This window comes from Podarcis liolepis (assembly GCF_965112155.1).
Source record: "Podarcis liolepis genome assembly, chromosome: 18".
Lineage (NCBI taxonomy): Eukaryota > Metazoa > Chordata > Lepidosauria > Squamata > Lacertidae > Podarcis > Podarcis liolepis.
This window is the reverse complement of record NC_139572.1, coordinates 11,349,651-11,366,979: the sequence shown is the minus strand read 5'-3', so window position 1 is coordinate 11,366,979 and position 17,329 is coordinate 11,349,651. Positions and strand designations below refer to the sequence as shown.

General features: G+C 49.1%; 1 protein-coding gene across 1 annotated transcript; it reads right to left on the bottom strand.

Moving 5' to 3' along the window:
* Positions 1–432: 432 nt before the first annotated feature.
* COPE (COPI coat complex subunit epsilon) lies at positions 433–17,031 on the bottom strand. Its single transcript, XM_083484137.1, has 10 exons — positions 16,783–17,031; positions 15,496–15,558; positions 15,214–15,314; positions 13,728–13,880; positions 12,186–12,239; positions 10,720–10,801; positions 9,092–9,247; positions 8,271–8,339; positions 2,473–2,547; positions 433–708 (listed from the first exon to the last, which is right to left on the bottom strand). Exons 1-10 carry the CDS (start codon positions 16,891–16,893, stop codon positions 661–663), a joined length of 912 nt encoding a protein of 303 aa, XP_083340263.1. The 5' UTR covers positions 16,894–17,031; the 3' UTR covers positions 433–660.
* Positions 17,032–17,329: the final 298 nt, after the last annotated feature.

Genomic DNA, 17,329 nt, shown 5'->3' with positions numbered 1-17,329 from the left:
CACCTTGGGGAGGTTGCATGCCAGTGTGTGTAAGGGGCCCCAGGCAAAAGGAGCAAAGGGCCCCATTGTACAGAGAGAAAGATTTGGGCTACACCAAAAGCCAGAGGCTTTGTTGTACATCCTCCCAAAGCAGGCTTCTCTCTGCCTGGGCAGGAAATAGGCCTCACCTCTGTAATGGCCAGCTAGAAGTGCTCAGGCAGGGGCTTGGAGCTGAGCCCACCGTCCAGGTGAAGTCCTTCTGGTCTGGGGGGCCACAAAACAAACCTCCTGTCAACATCACTGGGCTCCCACGAAGGTGAACTCCGGAGCAGGGAAATGATTCCAGCTTAGCGCGGCAGCTAAAAAGCCCCAGGTTCACCTCCACGTTGACGATCCTGGGCTGCCCTAGTCCAAGGCGGCTTAAGGTTTTCACAATCAGAAAGAGCCAGGTAGTTAAATCTAGCAGAGGTTTTATTGGGAATGTTTCGAACTACAGTCTGCAGAAATCTCTTTTCTGCATTGCACAGGGCAAAAAATGGGGGTTTCGATGCTGCCCCATGGCGGACCAGTGTGGGGAGGACCGGCTTCAGGTTTCACCTGTACGGGAGAAGCGCTGTCCTGGCACACAGAATCCTGCTCTGCAAGACATTGCCATCCGGAGCTTCCTTGCACCCGGCCAGTCTAGGCGCTGGGTGCGTACTGCAAAGCCAGGCGGTCAAAGTCATTCTCCTTCAAGGCAAAGAGACAGACGAAGCAGAAGAAGAGTGTGAATTACAAGGGGACGAAACCTTGATTGAAACAGACCCAGAATCGTAGAAATGTAGAGCTGGAAGGGACCCCGAGGTTCACCTAGTCCAATCTCCTGCTAGGCAGGATTCTGAGCTAAAGCATCCTTGACAGATGGCCGTGGACCTGACAACAGTGTGCCATTTGTGCAGTGATCATGCACAGTGCATTGGGAGAAGTAAGTTGTTCAAGGCTCCAGAGAACACCCCTCCCCCCCCAAAAAAAACATCGTGCCTGTTGCGTCTCTGCATGATCTATCCTTCCGGCATTCTCAATCAGTCTCTGCTTGGGCCAGAATTTTCACCTCCATGGTAGCAGAATTGCCTGACACGAAAGAGGAGCCTGTCGCTCGCCTCTCTGCGTGAACCACACCCAAACCAGAAATCTGCCAGTAGGACGAGAGCACAAGAGCAACTCTCCACTCCCGCAGCTTCCAGCTACGGGGATCCAGGAGCACGGCTGCCTCCCACCGTCGAGGCAGAGCCAGGCCATTGTGGATCGTGGCCATCAATGAATTTGTCTAATCCTCTTTGAAGCCATCCAGGTTGGTGGCTGTTGCTGCCTCCGGCCGGAGGGAGTTCCACAGTTTATGCCCTGCAGGGAATCAAGTCTCCCGCGATGAATGTGTGAAGGGGGCCCCTGCCCACCCACTGCGCTCTCGCGCGCGCTCTCTCTCTCTCTCTCTAACTTTATTCCAGAACCAAAAAAGAATTACAAACATCAAGTTCAAAATCCATATTTGTTTCGTAACATAAGCCTATTACATAGTTGACTAGATTAAAACACACCTAATTGCTATAGACTTCCCTTTGCTATATATAAATGCAACGCAATTAGAAATATTATATTAGAATTTTTTTTATAAATTCCCCTATACCCCCCACTCCCCTTCACCCATGTGTGATCTCAATATTTTTTTAACTTCTTCCATCTTGTTGTGTTGTTGTAGTTTAATTATTATTCAATTGATTCTTTTTTTATTTCCTTGCTTACCCCTGCACGCTTTACACATTATCTATTAATATTCCAGTTCCGGAACCATATTTTTTCATGTATTCCTTCACTCCTCCCACTCTTTAATTATTCTCTGATTTGAACGGCCTCTAATGATTGCTGTCAATTTTGCCATTTCCACAAACTCACAGCGCTTGCTTCGCCATTCTAATAATGATGGCATTTTCTCCCCCTTCCAATTCTTTGCGATCAATATTCTGGCTGCTGCTGTTGCGTAAGGAATACATTTTTCTTATCTCTGGGAATTTTGGAACGAGGTATATGAGGAGCTGAAAAAACTATTTAAGATTTTGTTTATCAAAAAGCCAGAGGCTTTTCTGTTAGGCCTGATCTCTAATGACCTGCCCACCCACTGCTCTCACGGGGGGCAAGTCAACTTCTGGTAGGTCCAAGACAGTGTTTCCCCAACTTGGGTCCCCAGCTGTTTCCGGACTACAGTTCCCATCATCCCTGGCCACTAGGCTGGCTAAATAGGGATGGTGGGAGTTGTAGTCCAACAACAGCTGGAGAAGCAAGTTGAGGAAACCCTGGGCTGTCCTTGGATGGCCACATGTCATGGAGGCTTTAGCTGAGGTTCCTGCACTGCAAGGGGTTGGACTGGATGACCCTCGGGGTCCCTTCCAACTCTACAGTTCTATGATCCCCAGCCCAACCCACCCCGGGCTGGGTGAACAGAAGAGACGGTCCTCTTACCTTGGTCTGGTGTTCCTTGATAAAGGGGTGGTGTCGGTGGGCATCTTTCAGCTGCGACAGGTAACGGTTGGTGACCTCAAAGGGAGGAAGAAGACGGAGGGTCAGACAAAGGGAGAGTAAAGGGGTCGTCGGGAGGGGAGAACATGGCCCAGGTGGGGAGCTTTCCATGGGATGGGATTGTGACATTTTGCTCTTTGGGGGCTGGCAGAAATTCCTGCTGCTGTTACAGTTACGGAGCAAATTGTCCCTATGGACCCAAAGGTAGAGCTACACACCTCTCCAGAGTTTCACAGCTTAACAAAGAAAGATTTAATCATGCACCTGAGAACAGCTGCAAAGCTAGTCATCGCCAGACAGTGGAGATCCCTCAGCAGAGATCTTTTTTGAAGCTCAGGTCTCACATGCCTGGGGCTTGATGCTCATGGACAAATTAACCGCCTTGAGGCATGAACATCGTAGGGGGATGAGGAGCGCCATGGTTGCATTTTATTCAACATGCAGAATCCACGGAGCATGGCTTTCACGCACCAGGAACACCATGGAATGACACTTTGCATGAATTACTTTATTGATGCTTGTGAAAATTTAAGAGCTGGACAGAAGCTGCATCCTACTCAGAAGCAAATCCACCCTCTGAAGGAAAGAGTGTTATTTATTATGTAACTATGTTTTAAGTTTTTTAATATAAAAAATGTGTTCTTTAAAATCTAATCTAAAATCATCAGACCTAGCAGGGCAGCAGTTGAAGAAGGAGCCAAAAGGGTTTTCTTGTGTGTGTGTGTTTCTTTGTGGCTGATTAGCTGTTCTCCCTGTGCAAAGGTCAGAGGGGGCAGGGTTTCTGTTGAGGAAGGTGATTAGCTGTGGGAGGAGCTTATCAGAGGTAGCAGGGCAGCAGTTGAAGAAGTTTGATCCATCTTTTAGATTTAGGGGCGCTAGTCTCAAACGTTTGTTGGGGGAGACCTAGGTTTTTTTGTGGGGGGAGTTATTTGTCCTGTCTTCACGCTTTTTATGATGGAGGACCGCTGTAGCCACCCCAACGACGTTCTCAAGATGGAGGGGAAGGGAACAGCTGCAGTCGCCTGCGGTTCCTGCGCAATGTTTGCCATCTTGCCAAAGGTTGCAGGCAGCTTTACCTGCAGCAATTGCACGTTGATTGCCCTCTTAAAAGACAAAGTCCAGCAACTGGAGGAACGTGTAGCTACGCTCCAAAGAATTAGAGATCTGGAGCTCTTCTTGGAAGCAACAGAGCACACCGTCTCCACCAAGGAGGAGACAGGGGACTCCCCTGAGAAGGAGGCTAGTTCATCAACACAGGAGCCAGATATATGGAGAAACGTGACTCAAAGAAGTAGGAGGCCCAGGGTTCGTTCTGATAGTTTAGAAATACACAATCGCTTTGAGGTCCTCTCCCCTAGCATGGAAGACGAAGAGCAGACTCCATTTGAGGATCTCTCCCTCATTTCAGTCGATCAGGTATATGAAGACGAGCAGCAAAGTCAGTCCTCAGGGAATGTGCAGGCGACCTTGGAACGGACAGCTCATGGAAGAACCCCGACCAAACCTAAGAGGAGGCGTGTAGTGGTGATAGGGGATTCCCTACTGAGGGGAACAGAAGCAGTGATCTGTGGGCCTGACAAGATGTCTCGGGAAGTGTGCTGTCTCCCCGGGGCTAAGATCCAAGATGTAACTGAACGACTGCAAGGAATCATAAAACCCACTGACAAATACCCCTTCCTCTTGGTTCATGTGGGAACCAACGACACTGCAAGCAATAGCCTCCAGAAGATCAAAAGAGACTACGAGGCTCTGGGCAGGAAATTGAAGCAATTAAATGCACAAATTGTCATCTCATCTGTCCTCCCAGTTGAACGACGTGGCCCAGGGAGAGAGGGAAAAATAGTGGAAGTGAACAGCTGGCTTCGCAAATGGTGTAAACAGGAACGGTTTGGATTCTTAGATCATGGACTGCAGTTTCTTGAAGATGGACTTCTGGCAAGCGATGGGCTGCACCTCACAACGGTTGGGAGAAATGTTTTTGCCAAAAATCTCAGAAACCTCATCAGGAGGGCTTTAAACTGACTAATGTGGGGGAGGGAGACAGTGCTCCTGAAGGTAGGAGTCTATCAATTGATGAAGATGATCATCCAAATGTCATAGACCAAATGGAGCAAACAGCACGCAGACCTAGTGGTGGGAGGAAAAAATCCTTAAATAAGAGACACTGGGGAATGATTAATGGACTTCAATGTCTGTACACTAATACGCAAAGCATGGGAAATAAACAAGATGAGCTTGAGCTCTTGGTACAGCAAACTAAATATGACATAATAGGCATCACTGAAACCTGGTGGGATAAGTCCCACGATTGGAATGTAATAATGGGGGGATACAATCTATTTCGGAGAAACAGACCAGACAAGAAAGGAGGAGGAGTGGCGTTATATGTCAGGGATGTGTATACCTGTGAAGAGATCCAAGATTTAGAACCTCAAAGCCAAAGTGAGAGCATTTGGGTCAAAATTAAGGGAGAGAAGAATAACAGAGACCTCATTGTGGGAGTTTACTATAGATCGCCAAGCCAAACGGAGGACATAGATGATGCTTTCCTGGAACAGATGGCCAAGCATGCAAAAGGAAGGGAGATAGTAGTAATGGGGGACTTCAATTACCCGGATATTTGTTGGATGTCAAACTCAGCCAAGAGCATAAGGTCAAACAGATTCCTCACTGGCCTTGCAGACAACTTCATTGTCCAGAAAGTGGGAGAAGCAACAAGAGGAACAGCCATTTTAGATCTGGTCCTAACCAATGTTGATGAGCTGGTTAGTGGGGTAGAAGTGGATGGATCATTAGGCGCGAGTGATCATGCTCTTCTGAAGTTTACTATACAGCGGAAAGGAGCAGCCAAGCATACTAGGACTCAATTTCTTGACTTTAAGAAAGCCGACTTCATAAAACTTAGGGAAGTGCTGGGTGAGATCCCATGGACAGTAATACTAAAAGGAAAGGGAGTTCATGATGGCTGGGAGTTTGTTAAGAGGGAGATAGTAAAAGCACAACTTCAGGCAATACCAATGAGACGGAAACATGGAAGGTGCCTAAAGAAGCCAGGGTGGCTATCTAAAGAACTTTTAACTGAGTTAAGATTAAAAAAGGATGTGTACAAAAAATGGAAAAGGGGGGAAACCACCAAAGAGGAATTCAAACAAATAGCCAGCACGTGTAGACACAAAGTCAGAAAAGCTAAAGCACAGAATGAACTCAGGCTTGCTAGAGAGGTTAAAAGCAACAAAAAAGGCTTTTATGGGTATGTTCGTAGCAAAAGGAAGAACAAAGAAACAGTGGGGTCACTCAGAGGAGAAGATGGTGAAATGCAAACAGGGGACACAGAAAGGGCTGAACTCCTCAATGCCTTCTTTGCCTCAGTCTTCTCCGATAAAGAAAACAATGCCCGACCTGAAGAATTTGGAGCAAATGATTCAGCAAAGGAAACACAGCCCAGAATAACTAAGGAGATAGTACAAGAATACTTGGCTAGTTTAGATGTATTCAAGTCTCCAGGGCCAGATGAACTGCATGCAAGAGTATTAAAAGAACTGGCAGATGTGATCTCAGAACCACTGGCAGTCATCTTTGAGAATTCCTGGAGAACAGGCGAAGTCCCGGCAGACCGGAGGAGGGCAAATGTTGTCCCTATTTTCAAAAAGGGGAAAAGAGAGGACCCAAATAATTACCGCCCAGTCAGTCTGACATCAATACCAGGGAAGATTCTGGAGCAGATCATTAAGCAAACAGTCTGTGAGCACCTAGAAAGGAATGCTGTGATCACCAATAGTCAGCATGGATTTCTGAAAAATAAGTCATGTCAGACTAACCTGATCTCGTTTTTTGACAGAATTACAAGCCTGGTAGATGAAGGGAACGCAGTGGATGTAGCCTACCTTGATTTCAGCAAGGCATTTGACAAGGTGCCCCATGATATTCTTGTAAAGAAGCTGGTAAAATGCGGTCTTGACTATGCTACCACTCAGTGGATTTGTAACTGGCTGACTGACCGAACCCAAAGGGTGCTCATCAATGGTTCCTCTTCATCCTGGAGAAGAGTGACTAGTGGGGTGCCACAGGGTTCTGCCTTGGGCCCGGTCTTATTCAACATCTTTATCAACGACTTGGATGATGGACTCAAGGGCATCCTGATCAAATTTGCAGATGACACCAAACTGGGAGGGGTGGCTAACACCCCAGAGGACAGGATCACACTTCAAAACGACCTTGACAGATTAGAGAACTGGGCCAAAACAAACAAGATGAATTTTAACAGGGAGAAATGTAAAGTATTGCACTTGGGCAAAAAAAATGAGAGGCACAAATACAAGATGGGTGACACCTGGCTTGAGAGCAGTACATGTGAAAAGGATCTAGGAGTCTTGGTTGACCACAAACTTGACATGAGCCAACAGTGTGACGCGGCAGCTAAAAAAGCCAATGCAATTCTGGGCCTCATCAATAGGAGTATAGCATCTAGATCAAGGGAAGTAATAGTGCCACTGTATTCTGCTCTGGTCAGACCTCACCTGGAGTACTGTGTCCAGTTCTGGGCACCACAATTCAAGAAGGACACTGACAAACTGGAACGTGTCCAGAGGAGGGCAACCAAAATGGTCAAAGGCCTGGAAACGATGCCTTATGAGGAACGGCTAAGGGAGCTGGGCATGTTTAGCCTGGAGAAGAGGAGGTTAAGGGGTGATATGATAGCCATGTTCAAATATATAAAAGGATGTCACATAGAGGAGGGAGAAAGGTTGTTTTCTGCTGCTCCAGAAAAGCGGACACGGAGCAATGGATCCAAACTACAAGAAAGAAGATTCCACCTAAACATTAGGAAGAACTTCCTGACAGTAAGAGCTGTTTGACAGTGGAATTTGCTGCCAAGGAGTGTGGTGGAGTCTCCTACTTTGGAGGTCTTTAAGCAGAGGCTTGACAACCATATGTCAGGAGTGCTCTGATGGTGTTTCCTGTTTGGCAGGGGGTTGGACTCGATGGCCCTTGTGGTCTCTTCCAACTCTATGATTCTATGATTCTATGATTCTAATGCATGTTTCTGTAAATCCGCTGCAGGTCGCTTGGAGAGCTTTGAGTAACAAGCAACTAGAAGTTTCCCATTTTATAAATCACTTTGAGGTTTTTCCACAATCATTTCATGAAATAAAAAAAAAATAAAAAAATAAGAATAAGAATAAAATAGTAATAATAATAATAATAAGCACCAACATAAAACCAAAGAATACCCTCTGGTCTTTTTCCAGTAAGTGTAGGAAATCCAGATTAACGCAAGCAAAAATTTAGGGGAGGGGAATATCCTTAAAAAGGGATGGAGGAGTAGAGATGGGCACTGATTTTCCTAGATGAAGGGCAGTGGAGAGGGAAGAAGGCAAGGAGCTGGGGACAGAAGCTTCTCACTTTGTATGCTTTTTAATGTTAAGGTCTTAAAGAAAAGAAATCCCACTAAGGTCTCAGCTGGAAAGCTTCGCTTGGTGCAAATGTCTCCCCCACCCCAGATTGTAGTTGGAAAGAAAAGGAAGCACAGATTTTGGAGCAGGTGGGAAACAGAGAAGGAACCATGAAGCGAGAAACAGGCAGAGGGAAGGCTAGTTTCCAGATATGGAAGGGCAGAATCTGCCCCCCTCCTGGTGCGGCTGGACTCCCGACTGCTGCCGGGATGCTGGGAGTTAGAGTCTAGTGGGTTGCAGAGACCCCCTCCCCCCGCCAGGCCTAAAAAAAGAGGGGGTGGCCCTCACCTCTGGAGGCTTCCCCAAGTGCTGCGAGAGGACGACAAAGTTGATCAGGGTTTCAGGATGGCTGCTGTCCTGTAGGAAAGGAGGAGAAGTCAACGCTAAAGGAGAGGGAGCCGCTTGTCTTCTGCTGCTTCAGAGGGCAGGACCTGAACTGAGGGATTCAAATCGCAAGAAAGGAGTTTCCGACTCAACTTTCTGAGGGTAAGAGCTGCTCAACTCCCTCAGAGCGTGGCAGACTCTCCTTCCTGGGAGGTTTTTAAGCAGAGATTGGCAGGCCACCTGTGGGGCCGGGGGGGGGGGCTTTAGCCGAGATTCCTGCATTGCAGAGCTTGGACTGGATGACCCTTGGGGGGGGGGTTATTTCCATTCTGCGATTCTAACAAGGGAGGACACCTCATCACCAGGCCAGCTGATTAATTCCTCTAGCCCCTGAGCTGGTGGCACTAAACCTGCTTGGGCCGCAGAAGATGCCAGGTGCAATCCACACGGGGCTGAGTCTCTCTGCCTGAATTCAATTGGAAGGGAGTTCCAAAGTTTAGGAGCTGCCACCCTGAATGTGGAGCAGGTGTTATGTAGCACCTGTAACAGGGGCAGCTCTGCTGACGGGGTGAGACAACCTCGTAAGTCCCAATGTTCTAGTCCTCACTGAGCAGAGGACATGACCAAAACTGGAATGCGTCGCCTCTGCCTCTGGTTGGCCACATCAGCCGTTGGGGCTCCCTGGCTCCCACCCTACCAGTTCCAATGGGGAACAGCTGCTGCTGCACTGACCGCCTCCCAGGTGGGGATCTCAGAGGCTCTTGGCGGGCAGGGGGGTCCCTCACCTTGTCCAGAGCCTCCTGGAGAACCCCCTCGGCATCATCCCACTTGCCCTGGCCCATGTAGCAAGCGGCCTGGCCGTTGAGGAGCAAGAGGGTGGGCGACCACTTCTCAGACATCTCCTGGAAGATGTAATAGGCGTCCTGCAACTTCTCGCCGCCCTGCAGAGAGAGAGTCACAAGTGGAGAGGCCACCTCAAGCCTTTCTCCAGCCAGAGGGCTGCTTCCCCTGCCTGGGCCGGTGGTGGGCGGGGCTAAAGGTTAAAGTGGGTGGAGCAAGGCAGGCACATTCCTAGACATGCCCCTCACTCTGTCCAGCAAGGGTTCAGATGACACATTTCCAGCCAAGCAATTTTTTCCACTATTTCTGTTTAGTATACTTACATACCGCCCTTCATCAAAAGATTGCAGGGCCATTCACAGAATAAAACACAAGTAAATAATTTAACCGAAACAACAAAACAATAACCCTTCATAAATAAAATAAACAAAACCTTCCAAGGATGGTGCAAAGCAGGGCCAGGGGATAGGCCTGGAGGGCTACATGTGGCCTCTACGATACGATAATCTTTATTGTCGTTGTCCCATACAGAACAATGAAACTGAAGAAATCTACACCAGAAATTCAAAAACCAACAAGCCTGCTATCCCAGCTATCCCAGCCTGGTTAGCCCCCTACAAACGGTGATACCCCATTTTAAAAATACAATATACTCCCATAGAGACTACCTTACACTGTGTTTAAAACCAAAATCGCATTTGGATAGAAACTGTTTCTCAGGCAGCTAGTCCTGGTCTTTATAACCCTGGACCTTCTTCCAGAAGGCAGAAGCTGAAAGAGATCATTTCCGGGGTGCGCACTATCCTGCGCCATCTCTGCAGCTTTCTTATGACACCTGGAAGCATAGATTTGATCCAAGGTGGGAAGAGTGCACCCAATTATTCTCTCCGCAGTCTTTACATCCCTGGACAGCATTGTTTTTCCCCTGGGCATGATGCTCCCTAGCCATGGCGAAGAACAGGAGAACGGCCCACCGAGCCCAGCGCCCTATTCTCACAGCAGCCAACCGGATGCTCCAAATGGGAAACCTGCAAGCAGGACCAGATCACAAGAGCACCGTCCCTCTCTGGGGTTTCCAGCAACTGGACACACGACTGACTCCAGCCATGGAAGAAGAGCAGAGCCACCCTGGCTAGGAACCATCACTAGCTCTCCCCTCCATGAATTTGTCCAATCCTCTTTCAATGCCGTCTAGGTTGGTGGTGATCACTACCTCTTGTGGCAGGGAGTACCACAGGTTAACTATGGTACTTCCTCTTGTCTGTCCTGGATCTTCCAACGTTCAGCTTTGCTGGATGACCACAAGTTCTGGCGTTATGAGAGAGGGAGGAAAACCTTCCACTCTCCACGGTTTTCATGCCATGTGTAATTTTGTGCCCTTCTGCCAGGCCATCTTTCTCACCTTTTCTCTGAACTAAATAGTCCAAAACACTGCAAACTCCATTCCCTATCCTGAAGCCTTTTTGGGGGGAGGGGGCTGCTAGGCCATGTCCATCTCCCGGTGTTTTAATAAAAAAATGACAGAATGACGTGGCTTCACCCTTGACACAGGAATGCACGATATGGTACCCACCAGGGCGAGATTCACCCAAGCCGTCGCCAGCTGGGTCAGAGTCGCGTCTTCGTCTTGCTCCTGCATCTTCTTCAGCTCCTTCCTGGAGGGAGAGAGAGAATGTTACTGGAGATGGAACCTGGGACTTCTGCAGGCAACACAGGTTCTGTAACACTCAGCCATGTTCTTTCCCATAAAGACACTCGAAGATTCTAGTCCTCATGGTCCACAGCAAAAAAGATGATTTAAACATAGGAAGCTGCCTTATCCTGAACCAGACGATTTAATCCATGAAGCTCAGGACTGTCTACAGCAGGGGTCGGCAAACTAAGGCCCGCGGGCCGGATCAGGCCCAATTGCCTTCAGGATCCAGCCCGCGAACTGTCTGTGGATCAATGTGGGGATTCTGTTCGTTTGGACTGCACAATTTTTTCCCCTGAGCCATTCCATTCCCCCCCCCACACCCCATGGTGCCGCCTCCTCCCTCCCTCCTCCTGGCTTCTCCCCGCCCTGCCTAGAGGAGGAAGGGGGCTGGGCTGAGCTGGCTGACAGCCATTTTTGCAGCCCCTCTCTGGAGCCAGTCCTTTTGCACCGCTCATCTTCCCTCCGCTACTGCCGCCCTGCTGCTCCTGTGGGCCAGAGAACAGAGCAGACCAGCTCGCTCTGCCTACCCACAAGAAGCAGCAGCAGCAGCAGCAGCCCCAGGGAAGGTAAACGCAGCAGCTGGGGCTGGGGAGGAGGACTACTTGCCCCCCTCGGCTCTTCTTCCAGCTCCCCCCTCAGTGCCGCTTCTCTGGCCCGTCACAAGGTCTGAGGGACTGTGGACCAGCCCGCGGCTAAAAATTTTTGCTGACCCCTGGTCTACACTGACCAGCAGAGACTCTCCCAGCCTGGAGATGCCGATGAGGACTGAAGCTGGGACCTTCGGACCAAGGCTCTGCAGCTGAGTTATAGTCCTTCCCCAATGGTTAGGGATGGCCCAGGGCAGATGTCTTGCAGCTGGTACACCGGCTGAGACTCCGCCTGTCTACTCCCTGTCTCGCCAGAGTGGTTATTTCCTGCTTGGACTACTGCCATGCGCTCTCCATGGGGCTACCTTTGAAGGTGACTTGGAAACAACAACAAATCCAAAATGCAACAGCTAGACTGGTGACAGGGACCATATAACCCCGGTCCTAAAGGATCTTCATTGGCTCCCAGTACTTTCTGAGCACAATTCAAAGTGTTGGTGCTGACCTTTAAAGCCCTAAATGGCCTCAGCCCAGTGTACCTGAAGGTGCTGCTGCTCAGAGTAGACCTGCTGAGGGCAGAGGCCTCCAATCATGTGGCTCCAAACTGGAACTCGCTTATGCGTGACACAGCCAAGCATTCTGTGGCTGGTTACGCATTGCACCGCACATGCAGGAGGAGGTGGACGAGGGAATGGACGGACGGACAGACAGAAGCCGGCTGGTGCCAAAAGCGACTCCGGTTCTGGGGAAACTTACCGGGCCAGATCCAGGCGATCCAGTTTCAGAAGGATCTGAATAGTCATTGCCATGCTAGAGGGAACAAGAGAAAGGAGAGTTTTAGGAACTTGCACCTGTGAGTTTGCTGCCTGTGGACCTTGGGTCAGACAAGAGCCAAGTTCTTAACGTCTGAAAGACTTGTGGGCTTAGTGCCCAAAGAATCCTGGGAACTGTACAGCGGTACCTTGGGTTACAAACGCTTCAGGTTACAGACTCCGCTAACCCAGAAATAGTGCTTCAGGTTAAGAACTTTGCTTCAGGATGAGAACAGAAATCGTGCAGCGGCGGCGCAGCGGCAGCAGGAGGCCCCATTAGCTAAAGTGGTGCTTCAGGTTAAGAACAGTTTCAGGTTAAGTACGGACCTCCGGAATGAATTAAGTACTCAACCTGAGGTACCACTGTAGTTTGATTAGGATGCCAAGAGCTGTTAGGAGAAACCCCAAATCCTCTCCCAGAGCTACAGTTCCCAGGGAAGAAGGATTGGTTGCTAAAACATTCCAGTAATTAGAACTCTCTTAACTCTCAGCAGCTTTAGAAAACTACAGTTCCTGGTATTATTTGCAGTTTAAAAGATAATGCTTTAAATGTTCAGTGCAAATAGAACCTAACTTAGTTCAATTAATTTCAATGAGCTGTATGTTAGTCCAAATTTGCTATTAGTATCAGTGTTATTAATTAAATTTGTGTACCGCCCTACACCAGCAAGTCTCAGGGTGGTTCTCAACATAAAAACACAATATAAAAACACAAAATACATAGCAAAAATAATCCCCCCCTCCCATGACATTTTAAAAGGGCGTTCAGCCAAAGGCCTGGTTGAAGAAGAAGGTTTTTGCCTGGCACCTAAAGGTGAATAATGAAGGTGCCAGCTGAGTATCTCTAGGGAGAGCATTCCACAGACAAGGAGCCACTGCAGAAAAAGCTCGGTCTCATGTTACCACCCTCCAGCCCCCTCGTGGTGGAGGCACATGAAGGAAGGCCTCCGAAGATGATCTCAGGGTCCAGGTAGGTTCATATGGAAAGAGGTGGTCCTTGAGGTATTGCAGTCCTGAGCAATACCTACTCAAGAGTAGCCCCACTGAAACTAGAAGGCCTATCTTAGCCATGTGCACTCAGTTCAGTGCATCTACTCCAAGCAGAGCAAGCATTAGTCAACTCAGTGCAACTCTTTGAACGTGGTTGGCTATCAGTTCCTCGAAATATGGAAGGAGCCACTCTCCTGGAGAAGCCCCGGCCACAGTTTTGTTTTGACCGTTTGTACTGGGCTCTTCAACCAAAAAGGCTCCCACAGAGCGGCTGACATGCATTCATTTGAAACAAGGTGCTCTGGGCCCAGAGGCTTACAATCTAAAAAGATACACACACACACAAGGAAAAAGGCACAGGGAAGGAAGAGGGGGAAATCAAACTCAGGCACCAATTCGTCAACACTTGTTCTTATAAAGGTCAGCTGGCACAGTTCAGGTTTGTGCTATAAGCCAAGAAAGAAAGCCGCCACCACCACAACTCAATTCCACTCACCCCTCTAAGCTGTCCCCCTGGTGCAAGGTCCGCAATGCTGCGTCCAGGTTCTGGTCGTGGAAGTAGACTGAGGCCGCCATAAGAAGGAAAGTGTTGTGAGTGACGTCAATGCTCTTAGCCATCTTCTTATCCAGTTCAGCCACAATCGCATCTCTTTTGACACAGGGCCCAGGGTGGGGAGAGAGAGGAATGCCACTAAAGTAAGCATCAGGAAATGGAAGCAGCCCAGACCCCTCCACTCCCAGCTCTCACCTGGGAGTTGCCCCAGGGTGGCTTTGAAGACCACAGTTAATGGCAAAAACCACCATTTGCAAGCACACCTGCGAATGCCTCTCCCCACATGATCCCTGGATCCTGCAGTCCTTTTCACAGGCCCCTTGCTAAACGCCTAGTGCTAGAAATTCCCCAAGCGGCACAAGGCCAGCTGTGACCACATGGAGTTCTCCATCTGGCTGGCCCCTCCAGCTTTCTTAAGCAAGTAAGCAGAAGAGCTTATTCATTGCATTTATCTCCTACCTTTTTATCCAAGGGGTCCATTGTTCACCAACACCCCTCCTCAGCTAATCCCTACAACAACACAGAGGCTGTGACTGACTCACAAGGTCATCCAGAAAGCTCCATGACTGAGTGGGGATTTGAACCCTGATCTCCCAGGTCCAGGGCCGGCAAGGTTTACCTCACCTGGGCTGGTTCACTCCCACAGAGATCACTCCGTGGGCTGGATCACGTCTGCACATGTGCAGACTCAATTTCCAGCGCTGCAGAAGCGAGTCCTGCTCCGTGCTGCACCGGTTTAGTGCAGCGCACAGGGACTCACTGAGCAGGTGGCTTGGTTCGGGGATGGCTCGTGGGCCGTTTAAACGACCCCCGTGGGCCACTTGTCGCCCATGGTCCGCAGGTTGCCGACCCCTGTCCTAGTCTGACACTCTCACCACTACACCCCACTAGCTTCCTAGAATCCTTCTGCTATGGGGCAGCTCTATAAATTAAGTAGGCAAATAAAAATGGGGCAGAATGTCACTTAGGGAAAGATCTGAAATCTTTTCATTGAAGCTTGAATTTGTTTTAATCTGTACTGTTTTATTTGATGTTTTAATGCACTATAAACCACTTTGAAGAGTTTCCCCCCCAAAATATAAAGAGGTATAGAAATGAAATGATTAATAATAAAAATTTCACTGGGGGGGAAAATGACACCTAGACATTTTGTTGTGGTGACCATAACCCAGGTTTAAGGTGCCATTTTGCAATTAACTTATACATCTGAGTTTCTACCACTGCATGCACCTCATCTGAGGGGACCACACAAGGCAGGGACTTTTCAGTGGTTGCGCCCCTTTTGCTATAGGCTCTCCCTAAGGGTCAACCTGTCATCCAGAGTGCGCTGCAATTTTAAAATCTGGATATTATGCTTGAATCCCATCACCATTCCTAGGAATTTGATTTTCCAGGAGAAAGGCTGCTGTGTCTGGGCACCCAGACCCACCTTTGGCTCTCGTTAGAAAGGTATTCTGCAAACATCCGCACAGCTTGGAGTTCCGGAGGTGAGCTGGGCTTGATTTCATCCAACACCACTCCATATTTTCGCTGTACAAAAGGAGAAATGGGAAGTCTCAAAAGTGAATTTGGAAAGATAGAAGGCATGGCTGTTTCTGAGACAGTTGCTTTCAAGGTGTTATAAAAAAACACACATGGAATTTCAAAACTCAACCCACGCATTGGGCAAACCTGGAAGCAGGCAAACTGTCCTTTTTTTCAGAAGCCTCACCTGGGCAATGTAGGCACGATACAGGAAGATATCCCTTTCCATCTCTTTGTCAGGACTGGAGGGCTGAAGAAACAAGAGGGGGGAAGTAGAATCATTTGCAGAGTTGAAGGGCAGGAGTGGGAGGAAACCTAGAAGAGGAAGCTGTAAAGAAAGTCTCATAGAAACATAAGAAATGTAAAAACCAGTTGGTTCAGGCCAGGGGTGGGTGGGCATCTAGTCCACCATGCTTGGGCCAAGCAGATGTCCCAAAGCTTCAAGCAGGATATGAGCAGAAATGTCACATTTTGATCACCGTTCCCTTGACAAAAAGGCCTTTGGCAGGCTGTTGACATGCCATCCTCTATCTCACTCCTTTCGCCTGTCCTATCTCCCAGGAAGCTTCAAGGATATGTTTGGCGGGACAGTCTCGGATTTACAGAAGTCATCCCAGTTTCTGATTGATCCTGGAATGTCCCACTTTCCCTTAGGATGCCCCATTGTCATTGGAGGGTCTGGAGTTCTGCGACCCCCGAACCAAGGAGATACGTAACTGTACAACCTTTTGAAGACACCTGAAGGGAAGGTTTTTTATGTGTAACGTTTCATTATGTTCCTGTATACGTTGGAGGCTGCCCAGAGTGGCTGGGGCAACCCAGGGTATAATGGTTGTTGTTGTTCTGATTATGGGCTTGGGCTGATTATGGACTCTTTCCACTGGGGAGGCGCAATCAATCCCCACAGACATCAGCATCTCTGGATCTTCTCGTATTTATGGGGACTGCCTCTCCTGGTCTGCCCTGCAGAGGACCTTAAGGTCGATGAATAACCATTGTTTAGACGTCCCGGGCCCTAAGGAAGTCAGACTATCCTCCCCCAGGGCCCTGCAGGATTTAACCTCCTTCTGCAGGGCCTGTAAGACAGAGCTATTCCGCCTGGCTTTCAATTTGAACTTAGCCTGATCTTTAATTCCCCTTCCTTCCTCCCTCTCCCCTTTTTATGAACATTACCCGCTCTGAGACCCCACAGCTAATTCTCCCCTGGTCTCCTCACAGGCCCAAATAGGACTAATTTAGCCAGCTAGCCCTGGCTAAATAAACATCTAATGTTTATTTGATGGATTTTCCCCCTAAATTGATTTTTGAATTCTGAATTTATTGTTATTCACGTTTTATACTGTATTGTATGCTGTTTTTTGTTGCATCAATTAAGTGCTTTAAATTTGTTGTTTGCCGCCCTGAGCCTGGTTTTCTGAACCGGGAAGGGCGGGGTATAAATAAAAAATTATTATTATGATTATTATTCTGTGACCTTGACTCGCTGCGCTTCGTTAATGGCCGCCTGCGAGGCGCCGATGTAGAAGTTGTTCCTGACGTCGAAGAGCTCGTCGGCCTCGCCCTGGGTCGCCGCCGCCGCCGCCATCGCTGCGCCTCCTCGCCTTCGCCTCCGGGACCAGGAGCGGCCACGTCTTCGCCGCCGGACTCTCCTCAGCGCCCCTCGCAACGCACGCCGGGAAGCGCCGATTGGCCGGCCCTCGCCCTTTCGCCGCGCCCGCCCGCCCGCCTGACCAATCGGGAAGCCCCGCGGGCGAAATGCTTGCCGGGAGCTGGAGTTTTGGGGCCGGAGGGAAAGGGAGGCCCTTCTGCTTAGAGATACGAAAAGGGAAGAGGGACCCGCTCACTGCATACGGGCTCCGCCTGCTGGAAAACAAGCAGCTCGCTAAACAAAACAAGCGCCCTCTTCCTGTCAGAGCCATTGAAACCCCTGAGCCCCGCCTGGGAGTTGTATGTGCTGGGACTAGGGCTTGGTTCATTGGGCGCAATGCATGCTGGGCGTCGTAGTCCAAAGGGCGGGCCCT

Excerpts from the sequence above, each read along its gene's own strand:
- COPE (XM_083484137.1), bottom strand. The coding sequence starts at position 16,893 with ATGGCGGCGGCGGCGGCGACCCAGGGCGAGGCCGACGAGCTCTTCGAC. Across the intron at positions 15,559-16,782 it reads ACGAAGCGCAGCGAGTCAAG|CCCTCCAGTCCTGACAAAGA; the intron begins GTCACAGAATAA and ends TTGTTTCTTCAG. Across the intron at positions 8,340-9,091 it reads TCCAGGAGGCTCTGGACAAG|GACAGCAGCCATCCTGAAAC; the intron begins GTGAGGGACCCC and ends CCTTTCCTACAG.